Consider the following 15408-nt stretch of genomic DNA (forward strand, 5'->3'; position numbering starts at 1 on the left):
TCCATCTAGTTTAAAGCATTTCTGATGGGCAGTTAGGGGTGGGGTGGGGGGGAGTCGAGAACCCAGATTGCTCTGCCCGCTCCTGGTGGGTAATGTTCGACTGCAGTGGTTCCCAACCCTGTCCTGGAGGACCACCAGGCCAATGGGGTTTTCAGGCTAACCCTAATGAATATGCATGAGAGAGATTTGCATATAATGGAAGTGACAGGCATGCAAATCTGCTCCATGCATATTCATTAGGGCTAGCCTGAAAAACCAGAGTGGCCTGGTGGTCCTCCAGGACAGGGTTGGGAACCACTGTTCTACTGCCTGTCATTGACTATTTTCCTAAATAAAAGACAGTTTTGGCCGATACAAGATGTGTTGAATTTTTATTGACAGCCATTACCGACTAGGTTCCACCCACATCTCTGCTCAAGCCTTTTGCCTTGAGGGGGCGTGAGTGGAAGATGAACTTCCACAGTGGGAGCTTTGGCAAGTCTCTCTATAAAGTACCACAGCTGAGATGAATGAGAAGCTGGGCAGCGGCAGCTCAGTAAGTCACAGTTGGTGCCTATCGGCATTTGGCTTTGGTCGGAGCAGGCACGTTCCTCTGTGCCTCATGGATTAGCTTCCGTCCCTGCCAGTTTTGTCATAGCGGTGTCCTCAAAGCGGAAGATATGGTAGCCAGTCTCCTCGGTCAGGTCAATAGCTCCCTGAGCTCGGTAGAAGTCAATGGCCTGCTGGTTCCAGTTGAGGACAGCAAACTGGATCTGGTAACACTGTCGGTCCTGCCCAATCTGGAAGAGAGCATGAGTTTGGGGGAGGGATGAAGAAAGAGGGTCAGCTACATTTGGGACAGTCTTCAAACTGGCATCCTGCATTTCCTGATTGTATTAATGTATAAGCTGCATGAGCATTGCAGTAGTTTGAAATATGCTTCTCATCTTGAAGTTCTGTTCTATCTTGCTCAGGGCTGTATTCCTTTGAGTCTCACTCCCACCTTCTGTTCTCCAGGCTGTTGTGTATTTTAATTAAGTTCCCATGCAGCTGTCATAAAGATTAACGGACAGCTATACAATGTATTTCTTGGAGCCCTATGCTGGGCAGACTGGATGGGCCATTTTCCCTCTGATGTTCAGCCCAGGGGTCATTTAAGCATGGGCTAGTTTGGACCTGCACCTAGAGATTTTAGTTCACCCCCTATCCCCCCTGCAACAATAGAAACCCCCCTAACATGGCACGAATGACCTTCCCCTCTACCAAAGAACTCCCCATCATGACCCTGCTCTTCCAGCTCTCCCCCCCCTCCAACCAACAGCAACCCTCTTGTTCAAGTCTCAATAGGGCCCCCCTAAAAGCCTTTCTTTACTTCCATGGTGGTCCAGTGGGCAAACAGGGCTGGACCAAAGCATCCTTGCAGCTTAAAAATGGCAGCCATCAAGGGCGAGAGTGAGTGAGCTTCACTACTACTCTGTTTGGGTTGGAGGGCTTCTATGATTCAGTAGGAAGGGAGAGCATGAACGTAGGCCTGTAAGTAGAAGCTATGCATTTTTAAGTGGGCATCGTTAGGCCTACTTTTTGTGCCATCCTGTCAAACAACTTAGTTATGGGAGCACTGGTTCTACATATTGCCAGTGCTTGCATAGCTGTTGACTCCTCCCTGTCTCTGCTCTTGTAATGGCCCTCCCTGGCCTGTTTCAAGATGGCCGCTAGTGCCAATAGTCAAAGGTGTCATCTGATTGAATGCTTCCAAATACTGACAGCCGGCTCACTGAGAGCGACTTTAAGCGGGTAAAAACCTCTCCTGCCAGCTTAAATCATTAACCCCAGGGTAAATATTCAGCTGCTGGTGTTGAACAATTTTGCTGGAAGCTGGGGCTATTCTCAGCTAGTCAACGATGGGCAATGTAGGGGCTTCAGCACAGAATATCCAGTTTTTGTGGTGCTGGTTAATACATGGCCACTCAAATCGATATTCAGAACTTAAGCGGCCTTAGGTTACCAAATAAAAATAGGACGGTGATGGGCGTAGTGACCTTGGCCAATTTTCATTTTGGTCTGTGGCCATTGCTCTCCAGTTAAATCATTTTGACTATCAACCAGCCCGTTGTTTTTTCTGTCTTAAAATATGAATATAGTACAGATAGCTAAGCCCAGCACTATGTCCGTTTTTAATACGTAACATCCAAGTCCAAAGCTTGTGTCTGCATTGAACAGGCAACTGGGAGACCCTGTTTATACAACACAGAAAGATTGATGTGGGATATAATCCCCTAGGGGAACATTACCCTAAAAATTTGGCAGCAGCCAATTAATTGCAGACTGTTCCCTGAATAATCATCAGTATGAACGCCAATAAGAACACAAGCATTGACTGCAGCTCCATCTAGCCCAGTCTCCTGTTTCCAGCAGTGGCCAACCCAGGTCACAAGTACCTGGCAGAAACTCAAAGAGCAGCAACATTCCAGAGCTCATATTGTGATGTCATAATGCCTCATTCCACCAATGCCTAAGAGCCAACCTCATCGGTGATGTCACAACGGCTTCACTGTCCTATACTTGGCTCACATCAGAACATAAGAACTGCCATACTGGGACAGACTTCAGGTCAATCAAGCCCAGAATCCTGTTTCCAACGGTGGTCAACCCATGTCATGAGTACCTGGCAAGATCCCAAAGAGTAAAACATATTTTATGCTGACTTATTCTAGGAAAGCAGTGGATTTTCCCACATCCATCTTAATAATGGCTTAAATAGTGGATGATCTATTAATCCTCCCCAGGGCTTTCAGAAATGAGAAAAATTAAATGCTTTATCAGTCAAATTATGGACTTTAAATGAGCAAAACCATAGACTGAAAAATAATAGAGAAATATGGTTAGCAAAAGTACAGGTGGGAGAAAAACATGGCTAGAACTATAAAGAGACTGGTGACAAGGCTTTCTTTTAATAGGTTGGGGAAATGAGGAAGGCTTGAAATGGAATTCTAAGCCTAAATGTTTCTGACCCCCCCACTATGTGGAGAGTGATGAGATAAAAAGAAATAAATTACATTACATTACATTACATAAAAGCAGATGTGTTAAGCTGACAATACAAAGTTATTCAGCGTAGTGAAGACGCAGGGGGATTGCGAAGATCTGCAACGTGACATAATCAAGCTCGAGAAATGGGAATTGACATGGCAAATGAGGTTCAACGTGGATAAGTGTAAAGTGATGCATGTCGGCAACAAAAATCTCATGCACGAATACAGGATGTCCCGGGTGGTACTTGGAGAGACCTCTCAGGAAAGAGACTTGGGAGTTCTGATCGACAAGTTGATGAAGCCGTCCGCACAATGCATGGCGGCGGCGAAAAGGGTGAACAGAATGCTAGGAATGATTAAGAAGGGGATCACGAACAGATCGGAGAAGATTATCATGCCGCTGTACCGGGCCATGGTGCGCCCTCACCTGGAGTACTGTGTCTAACACTGGTCACCATACATGAAACTACTCAAAAGGGTCCAGAGAAGAGTGACTAAAATGGTTAAGGGGCTGGAGGAGTTGCCGTACAGCGAGAGATTAGAGAAACTGGGCCTCTTCTCCCTTGAAAAGAGGAGACTGAGAGGGGACATGATCGAAACATTCAAGATAATGAAGGGAATAGACTTGGTAGATAAAGACAGGTTGTTCACCCTCTCCAAGGTAGGGAGAACGGGAGGGCACTCTCTAAAGTTGAAAGGGGATAGATTCCGTACAAACGTGAGGAAGTTCTTCTTCACCCAGAGAGTGGTAGAAAACTGGAACGCTTTTCTTGAGTCTGTCATAGGGGAAAACACCCTCCAGGGATTCAAGACAAAGCAGATAAAGACAGGTTGTTCACCCTCTCCAAGGTAGGGAGAACGGGAGGGCACTCTCTAAAGTTGAATGGGGATAGATTCCGTACAAACGTAAGGAAGTTTTTCTTCACCCAGAGAGTGGTGGAAAACTGGAACGCTCTTCCAGAGGCTGTTATAGGGGAAAACACCCTCCAGGGACTCAAGACAAAGTTGGACAAGTTCCTGCTAAATTGGAATGTACGCAGGTGAGGCTGGACTCATTTAGAGCACTGGTCTTTGACCTAGGGGCCACCGCATGAGCGGACTACTGGGCAGGATGGACCACTGGTCTGACCCAGCAGCGGCAATTCTTATGTTCTTATGCAGCACCCTAATCGTGGGGCTACGGCTGGAGGGCATCTGGAAATGCACGGATGCCCTCCAGCCGCGGCCCTGAGCCTCCTATTACCGCTGGCGAGGGGGTACTGCAGGAGGGGTGGGAGCACAGGCCCCGGCGCAGGCCGACTGACTACAGGATGTGCCTCTCACCGCCTCTCCTCCGCGCTGGCACCTCGCTGCACACCTGGAATCTGCTGGGGCACACAGTTTGCGATACACTGTGTTAAACAAATAACTTGGCTCTATGTTCACAGAAGAAAACCAGAGCGGAGGACTGCGATTGGCTAGCAAAGGTACATATGGATGGAGGACATATAGTACCATTCTTAGTGAACTACTTGAAAAACTGAGGGCTCCTTTTACAAAGGTACGCTAGTGTTTTTAGCGCTATAGCGCGTGCTCAAAAGAAGGCGGTAGCGGCTAGTGCGTGGGGCATTTTAGCGCGCCCTATTCCGCGCATTAAGGCCCTAACGCACCCTTGTAAAAGGAGCCCTGAAAGTGGACAAAGCCACAGGGCTGGATGGGACACATGTCAGGCTTGGGGGGAGGGGTCCTATGGGTCTGGATTTTACATACATAAAATCTGGTAACTCTATCCCAGGGTTAGGCAATTCCGGTCCTCGAGAGCCGGAACCAGGTCAGGTTTTCAGGATCTCCACAATAAATATTCATGAGATAGATTTGCATCTCAAGGAGGCAGCGCATGCAAATCCATCTCGTACATATTCATGGTTGATAGCCTGAAAACCTGACCTGGCTCCGGCTCTCGCAGACCGGAATTGCCTACCCCTGCTCTATCCATACCAGGGATCTCAAAGTCCCTCCTTGAGGGCCGCAATCCAGTCGGGTTTTCAGGATTTCCCCAATGAATATGCATTGAAAGCAGTGCGTGCACATAGATCTCATGCATATTCATTGGGGAAGTCCTGAAAAACCGACTGGATTGCGGCCCTCAAGGAGGGACTTTGAGACCCCTGATCCATACAAAACAAAATATTCAGCATCTGTTTTATTTCTGAAACTTAGGTAAATAAAAATATGAATTTAACTGTTACTGCACAAGTGTTTACCTGCAAATAAATACTGTATAAATTTATCACGGCACGCTGTTATGCGTGTAAATGCCATAGGCCAGGGGTCTCCAAAGTCCCTCCTCGAGGGCCGAATCCAGCCAGGTTTTCGGGATTCCCCCAATGAATATGCATGAGATCTATGTGCATGTACTGCTTTCAATGCATATTCATTGGGGAAATCCCGAAAACCTGACTGGATTCGGCCCTCGAGGAGGGACTTTGGAGACCCCTGCCATAGGCTTTCATTTTTAGAGTTCAGGTTGGTCCTCTGTGTTTTGGTGTTGAAAATATAAATAATATGTATTTAAAAAAACCCAAAACCAGTACAATTAACATCCTAAATAAAATTGGGTATCAAACATTCTTTATTCCAAGTAGGTCTGATTACTCATGCTAATAAAACTGGTTACATTCTTCCTGCTCACTGCACTTTGATATTTGACTTCTGAAACAGATTGCAATCTTCCAGGTTTGAAAACAGCAATAAAAAATTATATTGGATAAAAAGGAAAGCATGTCTGACCTTTGCCACCTCCTTCAGCAGCTGTTTCCCCACGCCTTTGCCTGTTGATCGAGACAGAGGAAGTTTAGCAGTAGTGGGGGGGGGGGGGGTTCACAGAAATATTTCACCTCATTCCCTCACCCTTCCTTCATCTGTCATTTCAGAATAAAAATGATCTAAACTGCACATCTTCTCTCCTGCTTCAAAACACACTACCTAGTGCAGACGTGGGCAACTCCGGTCCTCGAGGGCCGGAATCCAATCGGGTTTTCAGGATTTCCCCACTGAATCTGCATGAGATCTATTTGAATGCACTGCTTTCAATGCATATTCATTGGGGAAAATCCTGAAAACCCGATTGAATTCCGGCCCTCGAGGACCGGAGTCACCCATGCCTGACCTAGTGGCTTAGTAAGGGAAGTTTCAAGTTTATTAAAACTTGATATCCCTCCTTATCTGTTTTCAAAGTCGTATTACAAAATGAAAATATTACAAGAAAATATTGACTAGTGGAAGAGAACTCAACCAAGGACAGAATTTAAAAACAAATCATACTTAAGCAACTTTGGCTAACTGGCACAAGAGGAAAAGGGGAGAACTACAAAATTTGTAAAGGAAAAAACAGAAAAGGGGGAAAAAACGAAAGGAGAGAGACCACAGAAGGCCGAAAAGGCTGAATTGGCATTAGTTTAAAAGCATCCTTATAAGGATGATCATGTTTTGAAAGGCATCTTTAAAAATAAATGTATAGAGCAGTGGTTCCCAAACCTGTCCTGGGGGACCCCCAGCCAGTCAGGTTTTCAAGATATCCCTAATGAATATGCATGAGAGAGATTTGCATACCTGTCACTTCCATTATATGCAAATCTCTCTCATGCATATTCATTAGGGATATCTTGAAAACCTGACTGGCTGGGGATCCCCCAGGACAGGTTTGGGAACCACTGGTATAGAGGAATGAAATAGGTCATATGGAAATATATTTTGGAGGAATGATAGAAATATGTATGGAAAAATTATAATTGTGACTAATTGCAATGAATATCTTTTTGTATTATATTATTGTATATTTATTTGATTCCTTCAATAAAATATAAATTAAAAAGAAATGTTTTTAGACTGGATTTAAAGTTAACTAATGATGTGGTCTCTCTTATATAGTTCGGAGCCGAATTCCAGAGTGAAGGGGTGGTGACAGAAAAAAATGCTGGTTCTCATGGTGTTGATGTGACGTAAAGAGGGGATGGAGAGTAGATTTTGGTTAGATGATCGTAGAGAGCGCTGAGAGGAGTGGCAAGGGAACCGAGATCTTACCAGATGAACAGAAGGGGAGGGGTGTAGGGAGAGAGGTGTCTCTCTTATCTGTGCCCTTCTCCTCCACTGCCAACTCCAGACTCCATATTTATTTTAAAGAATTTCTATACCGTCTAAGGCCTAGACCAGGGGTGTCCAATGTCGGTCCTCGAGGGCCGCAATCCAGTCGGGTTTTCAGGATTTCCCCAATGAATATGCATGAGATCTGTGTGCATGCACTGCTTTCAATGCATATTCATTGGGGAAATCCTGAAAACCCGACTGGATTGCGGCCCTCGAGGACCGACATTGGACACCCCTGGCCTAGACGGTTTTTACATGGTATTACATGCATAAGTTTGTAAAACAAAATAAAAACACCTAAACATAAATGAACAAATCCTCAGAGAATCGGCAACACGAAGAGGTTCTCAAAAGTCAGCAGTCTTGAGGAATCAATATCTAAGAAAAGGCATTTACAAACAGTAATTTCCTAAATGTGCCTTTTTCACCTCATTTCCGTATTGGACCTACCTCTGAACTCAGGAATTACATAAAGGTCCTCCAGATAGATAATCCTACCCCTCATGCTGTTATAGCTGAAGATGTACAAAGCATACCCAACAACTGTAAAACCTGCAAAAGAAGGAAGGCCAGAGCGCAGGAAAAAAAGTAAAGTTTTACAAAGGACTGTTTATGCACACAGATTTATCAAGTTCCCCCAGCGTACACAGCACTGTACAATCACTAAGTGGTGAGTTTTTAAAGCTCTGTACAGTCACAGAGGAGTGATTATTATCTATAAAGTACCATCAGTGTACACAGCACTGTACAGTCACGGATCTTATTTATAACACATCTGAGTGAATCAAGTGCGCCAGAGGAGACAGGAAGTGTAGTCTTCCCAGCTTCTAGCACAAATACTGGAGGCAATTCTGTAACTGAGCAGCCACATTTCGTCGCCACACCTAAATGTACAATTCAGTGCTACTCCGCAAGGGTGCATGTAATTGACACAGGCCCGGATTCTCTAAACGGCGCTATTTTTTTTTAAGGTGCCGGCAGGCGCCCACGCTCCGTGAAAGACGCTCTTCAAACAACATTTTAAATGGGTTTTCAAGGCGCCGGAATCGCTTCCCGGTGGGTGCTTTATGGTGCCCGACGCCACTGTAGGCGCGGCTAATGAGGGACGTGGCGCAGGTGGGCACGATTCACGTCAAAGACAGGCGCCAGAAATGCAGGCCTTGAAAACCTTGGTCTACGTTTCTGGCCCCTGCCAGAGGCGCAATTCTCTACACGGCTCCGCCGGCCCCCCCCCCTACATCTCCTCCCTCCTCTCCCCGTCACCCTTTGGTTTTATGGGGTTGGGAGGGCACCAAACTGGTATGCACAGGGCCCCACAATTGCTAAGACCAGCCCCGACTATAAGTTATATGCATCTTTGCGTATTTAATTAGCTGTATTTACACCAGGTCCATGGTTAGTATAGTTGTGTGGGTACCCTGATTTTAGGCACCCCAGTAGCCACACTTGTTATTTTGGGTGGATGTGGCGCAGTTGTTAAAAGCCGCAGCCTCAGCACCCTGAGTTTGTGGGTTCAAACCCACACTGCTCTTTGTGAATAAAGTTATTATTATGTACCTTCTTTACTATGCTGCCCTTCAGGAAGCTCAGCAACGATACTTTGGAAGAAGGGAGTTTCTGCAGAGAAGCCATCTTTAATCAATGCTATAGCAGGAGAGAGAGAAGAAAGAGAGACAAAATTAAACTGGAGGGAAGCTATATTACACATCCACATACAACCCTCTTCTGAAAGCTCACTAAATATCATCTCTCAGGAGGCAACCTCCACATTTCTGGGTCACACTTACCCCCCTCATTAACAGCTTCAAAGTTAAACGTTAAATTTTAGGGTAGCCTACTGGTTTCAGAATCACCCGAGAAGGTTTAGCCCATTGCATGCTGGGACTTGGAGTCTTGCTTTTCTTAAGGGCATGCAACTGGAAATCACAGTAACAAGCTCCCGCCTGCAACAAGGAAAATCCAGGACTGGATCAACCCTGTTGGGCAAACCTGAAACCAGTTGGCAACCTGACTTTGCCTCCGAGCCCTCACCTCTTGTCCAAGAGAAACCATACTGTCATGGGAGTATGGCATTAGGGTTACTAAAGCAGAACTGCCAAGGTGGGAGACTTTGGGGTTTTAAACTCATGTCCCAAAGCAGTGTGGGATTTGCAGTCCCTGATTCTACGCATTAAAATCAGTGCAACAAGATGAGCTTTGTCGGATATCCAGGATTGGCTTAAAATCTCCCTCCTGGAACTGTCTGCAAAGACACCAGGAGCTGTAAAAGTAGCAAAGCTGTAGGTCCAGCATGAAAGCAGCTAACGGAAACAGCCAATAGCCATCAGAATAAAGCAGAGGTCTCAAAGTCCCTCCTTGAGGGCCGCAATCCAGTCGGGTTTTCAGGATTTCCCCAATGAATATGCATGAGATCTATGTGCATTCACTGCTTGCAATGCATATTCATTGGGGAAATCCTGAAAACCCGACTGGATTCTGGCCCCCGAGGACCGGAGTTGCCCACCCCTGGACTAGCCATAGCACAGGCATCTCAAAGTCCCTCCTCGAGGGCCGCAATCCAGTCGGGTTTTCAGGATTTCCCCAATGAATATGCATGAGATCTACGTGCATGTACTGCTTTCAATGCATATTCATTGGGGAAATCCTGAAAACCCGACTGGATTGCGGCCCTCAAGGAGGGACTTTGAGATCCCTGGAATAAAGCAACCTTTTGTATTATTGCATAATAGGGTGTTTGTATCGTCCTATTATTAAAATGTTAAATATCTGCCCGACCTGTTTCCGCCAACAGGTGCCTGCGTCAGGGGCAAAATCAATTCCTGTTATAAGGAGCAGTGGCATACCTAGCTTGGCTTAGGGTTACCATATGGCTCCAGAAAAAGGAGGACGGATTGAGATATCCATGTTTTACTTCCATTGAAAGCAAAAGAAGTACAACTGGGATGTTTCAACCCGTCCTCCTTTTTCTGGAGCCATATGGTAGCCCTAACTTGGCACCTAGGGCAGGACACTCCCTCTTCTGGCCGCAGCATCCCCTCCAGGCAGCTTGTGTGTGTATGTGTGGGGTGCATGAAGCAGTTATGGGGTCACGATCCGTATAGGCGCAGCCGTTGGCTCTGCCGGTCCCTTATCCCAGAACAGGAAATTGATGTCATAGGGACTGGCGGAGCTGACGGCTGCGCACATAAGGACTGTGGCCCCGTGACTTTTTTACAACAATCCCCTTGGCATGCTAGAGGTAAGGAGGGTACACGACGCTTCAAAAAAAATACTCAGAAACACTTGTTTTTGAAGCAGTACATCCTGGTCCCTTGTAACATAGGCCACCTCTGATACACCAAGGGTCCTCTTTTAAGGCGTGAATTGTATTCTGATGGCTACTGGCTGTCGCTGTTGGCTGCTTTCTTGTTAGATAGACCTACATTTTGCGGTGGCCACTGTTGCACCTCTTTCTTTCTTCAGAGCAGCCAAGTTACTCTGTTCCAGGAGGGCGACTTCTCGGTTTTGAACTTGCATGCCAAAGCAGTATGTAGTCCCCATTTCTGCCCGTTGATATCAGTCGTGCAGGTCCCATAATGCATCGGGAGCTTCTGGAACTGGATGGCTTGGCAGCTCGGGAGTAGCTGTGGCATCACCGTAAGTCTTTCTGAGGGGCAGCTCCCCCCGCCTCACTAGCCCCTTGTTGCTCACCTTCCTCTGTCACTTCTGTGCCGTGAGAATGCTTCTCGTAGGCCCCTAACTCCTGTGATAACAAAGTAGAGATGATTAAAAACAAGTAAAATCTGGACTACATTTCCCTGCATGCAATAGGGAGGGGGTTGGGCGATGAGTTTTGGTTACCTTGTAATTAAGCATGTATGTCCAATTATTATATGTGCAAATTTTGCAACTCACCCTGAGCTTTTTGGGGTGGATGGCCCAGAGCTTACCTTCATCATGCGAATGATGTCTCCACAGTCCCCTGCCCTTGCTGGACGGATCCGGCAGGCCATGCTGCTGGTGAGGGAAGCCCAGCTGACTGCACTCCTGGCTGGTGGCTTTCCAATAGGCAGTCAGTGCCTTCTGCATCCTCCCACTTCCTTTAGTTTTTATGTGCCTTCTGCTATGAAATGGAGGCTGCACCCTTCAGGGAACAGACAGGCAGGGGTTTCCACCCTCCCTCCCAGTTTGAACAGGCTGCTTTCAAAGAGCAGATGTTTTAGATTGTAAGCTCTTTCGAGCAGGGACTGTTTTCTTCTTCTTTGTGACTCTGTGCAGCGCTGCGTGCATCTGGTAGCGCTATGGAAATAATTAATAGCAGTGGCAAACCAGCCTGTTCATCTGCCTTTCTCTCATTTCCTGCTCTTTGCTGGCCCCTGCCCTGTGTTCTCTCTCTTTTGCTGCAGTCTCTTGTACTTTCAGCCCTGCTCTCTCTGCATTTTGCTGGCGTCTCCTGTGGTATTTTCAGTGTTTTTGCCGGCGTCTACTCTTGTGTTTTTGCCACTGCTGCCCTGTGTTCTCTGTATTTTGCTGCAGCTTCCTGTGGTATTTTCAGCCCCTGCACTCCCAGTATTTTGCTGGTGTCTCTTCTGGTATTTGCCACTCCTGTCCTGCACGCAATGTTTTGCTGTCGCCTCCTGTGTTCTCTGTATTTTGCTGCAGTCTCCTCTGGTATTTTCAGCCTTCACTCTCAGTATTTTGCTGGCATCTCTTTTTTTTTTTTCAATGTGCAATTAGTTGATAAGGCTAGCCTCCCAGAATTGGACTTTCTTTTGATATCTGTCAATGACGAACTGTCTCATCATCCATTGGGGATCCTCTTTTTATATCGTCCTCCAGTTTCATGGAATAAATCATGTTCGTTTGTTACTGAAATTATTGCTAACTCTTCAGTAAAATTTCAAAGGCTCCTTGTAATAGGTGACATCAACCTACATCTTGAGGATACTAATGATAAGGACACTCTTGACTTCATCTCCTTGCTTCACTCTCTGGATTTACCCTTGCCTCAAATGCCACCCACTCATGAGAAAGATCACCCTCTCGACATTATCACCTTTATGAATCTCACCTCTCAGAGCTCTGCTATCGGCAATGTACGCTGGCAGAAGGTCCCTCGGTCTCACCTTTACCTTGTTGTATTTACACAACCCATCTGTATGTCTCATATATCAGGAAAAGTTCAACAAAAAAGAACTGTAACTTTTAGAAAGAAAATTTGTCCAGACCTATTGTGGACTCAAGCATTTAAGTTGCTACCCTGCTCTCCGAGAGAAGGCCCTGTAGATGGTAGATGGGTTAACTGGAGAACAATTTCCGAGAGCACTTATTGAACTCTCGCTCCTCTTGTTGCCAAATCCATTTCTCATGTTAGGAATTCTCCTTGGTTTACACCATGTCATAGACAACTCAAGCAAACACGTAGGAAACTTGAGCGAAAATGGAAGAAATCTAAGTTAGACTTAGACAAACTCAATTGGAGGCTCACGATGAGAAAATATGACCTTGAGTTGAGAAAGGCGAGCGAAAACTATCATGGCGGTAAAATTGCCAATTCTAACCATCAAAGCGGTACTTTATTTAGACTCTGGCGTACGTTAACTCTGTATACTCTGTAATTCGCTGTCTGTACAGTTTCTCCTCATTGTAAACCGCCTAGAAGTCGCAAGATTGTTGGCGGTATATAAGAATAAAGTTTATTATTATTATTATTAACAAGCTCCGACCATAAATCTCTTCAGTTTTCACTACCTACTGCAGACTCTCTTGCTTCCTTGGTCTCCTCCTAAGGGACTTTAAGAGCAGCTTAATGCCGACGCCAGTAGATCGTTTCTGGTATTCATTTGACTCAGTATCTGAATCTCAAGTTTTAAAATTATGCGTAAAACTGATGAGATGAAAATGCACCCTTGATCCTTTTCCTTCTTATCTTTTTGCTAATAGTCCACCTCAAGCAATCCATTGGCTGACTGCATTATTAAACTACGCTTTAGAAATAGGGTACTTCTCGCATGATATAGGTAGAATCGGTCTTATTCCCCTTCTGAAAAAAGCATACCTTGACCCAATTGTCACTTCCCATTATTGATCGCTAATATACCTCTACTAACTAAACTTATGGAATCGATGGTTGCCAGCCAACTCTCAAGGGATGGAGCCAGGAGAGGGACAGGATGTACCAGATTAGTAGTGATATTCAGTCCACTAACTGTGTAAGGACAACCAAAAAAGCTGACCCAACTTTATCCACAGAGTTAATTGGGCACTAGTCTGAATATTGACTGGTGCCTGAGTAGAGAATGACACGGGGACAAATTTGTTCCCATCCCTGCGAGATCTCAAAATCCCTGTCCCATTCCTGCAAGCTCTGTCTTGATCGTACAAGCCTCGATTTTAAGGTGTTTAAGGCTTGTGCGGATGAGGACAGAGCTTGCAGGCATGAGGCAGGGTCAGGGGCAGAACTCGAGGGGACAGGACAGGGATATTGAGATCCCCCTGGGACGTGGACAAATTTGTCCCCATGTCATTTATTTTAACTTCCAAGTAGTTTTGTAGAGCCAGATATTCAATGCTGGTTCCCGGACATGGCCTAGCATTGTGTACATAGGATATTATTTGTTTTACTGTTTAATGTCTATCGTATGATCTATGTATATATTTTTAGAACCTGCTGGTTTAAGCGACATACAAGTTTTTCAAATAAATTAATTAATTCAGCCTGTGGCTGTCAGCGGCTTAAAAACCATTGTCTTTTGCAGGCTGAATATCCAAAGAGTCTAGGATTGGGGGAGGAAAAGCCCTAAAGGCCTATGCTGGAGTGAGACACACAAATAAATTAACCCCTTGAAGTCTTGTACAAAAATCAAATGGATTCCAGTGGTGTCTTTAACATTTTTATTGGTGAGCCTAAAATACAGTAAGTAGGCACAGCACAAAAATTTGAGACTAACACAATAAGAAAACATTAGTCCAAGCCCAAGTAGAGCATCTATAGTTCAAGTCCTTAACCCTTTAATTGGCAGATGGTGAAAATGGCTGCTTTACGTAACTTGACGTTGAACTAGAGCCACAGTGCAAAGTAAACAGGATTTGGAGATGGAGATCACCCATAAGAGCCGTAGAAACACATGTTGCTTCTGATCAACAATACCAAATAAAGGGTTAAACAAGAAGCAGTCGCCTCCTAAGTGTCTCCTCTCCACTGTCTTTCTCCATAAGACCGCTCTGAGGTATAGGTTTGCCCTGAGTGATTCACCCACTAGCATCACCCCATCCCACCCACTTCACTACCACCGGAGCCAGCTCTGTGGGTGCTGTAGGTGCTTGAGCACCCTCAATATTAATCAAATTCCTTGACTGTGTCTAGGGACAGCCAACTTCCTTTAGGTTTGGCACCCTCAATCATTTTGAAAAGTTCCTTCCTGATTCCTCCATATTTGAATCCTGTGCACCTCTCTTGGTACACTAGCACTATGCACGCCAAACTGAAAAGGCAGCAAGGACTGGCAGTGTTGGCTGCACAGGCTGGAAAACAAGGAGGTTGCCCCAGTCTGTACAGCTGGAGAGAGTGAGTAAGGAAAGTAAGGAAGCACCTCCCTTCAAGCAGTCCCTGGATCTCAAATCGTTGCGCTCCAGCAATGGGCCTATCCTCTTCTAGACTGAAAGTGGAGCAGGCTAACAGAGAGGTGGAGCTGTTCATCTATTGGCTCTGTGGAATGGTATATTAACTAAAAAAAACAAAAAAACAAGAGGCAGCACAAAGAGCCAGAGAAACAGCCAAGCTGGTGCAATGCAAGCTGGGAGTTATGCTAGGATGGAGAATGTGGTGAAAGCAGTTAGCATAGCAGAGTTTAAAAAAAAAAAAAGGGTTTGGATAATTTCCTAATTCCTAATAAGCCATTATTAAGAAGGACTTGGGAAAAGCAACATAAAATCTATTTTATTGTTTTGGGATTTTGCCAGGACCTGGATGGGCCACTGTTGGAAAAAGGACACTGGGCTTGATGACCTTTCTGTCTGTCCCAGGATGGCAATTCTTATGTTCTTAGTTAGGAGAGGAAAAACCCCCCAAACCAACGGGTTTGTGAGTTCAAATTTTGGGTGGGGGTTCTAAATAGCAACAGAGCTGGGATGAAGGCTTATGAGTCGAGAGGGGACAAGGCCAGACACTGTTCTTTTGATCTGGGTATTACTATAGGAATCGGTCATCTCCATTATTCTTCATATTCGAGTCTGATTGCGCAGATTGTCGAGAATGTTGGCGTTTCTTGTCATCTATTCGCTGATATTCAAT

At 45.5% G+C, this 15408-nt stretch overlaps 1 protein-coding gene across 1 annotated transcript; it reads right to left on the reverse strand.

The window, feature by feature from the left end:
- Positions 1-354: 354 nt before the first annotated feature.
- On the reverse strand, positions 355-11733 carry LOC117350582 (diamine acetyltransferase 2-like). The gene is made up of 6 exons (XM_033924931.1): positions 11066-11733; positions 10827-10878; positions 8694-8780; positions 7587-7688; positions 5781-5821; positions 355-779 (listed from the first exon to the last, which is right to left on the reverse strand). Exons 1-6 carry the CDS (start codon positions 11126-11128, stop codon positions 600-602), a joined length of 525 nt encoding a protein of 174 aa, XP_033780822.1. The 5' UTR covers positions 11129-11733; the 3' UTR covers positions 355-599.
- Between the last annotated feature and the right edge of the window lie 3675 nt (positions 11734-15408).

Source organism: Geotrypetes seraphini, chromosome 16 (genome assembly GCF_902459505.1).
Source record: "Geotrypetes seraphini chromosome 16, aGeoSer1.1, whole genome shotgun sequence".
Taxonomy (NCBI): domain Eukaryota; kingdom Metazoa; phylum Chordata; class Amphibia; order Gymnophiona; family Dermophiidae; genus Geotrypetes; species Geotrypetes seraphini.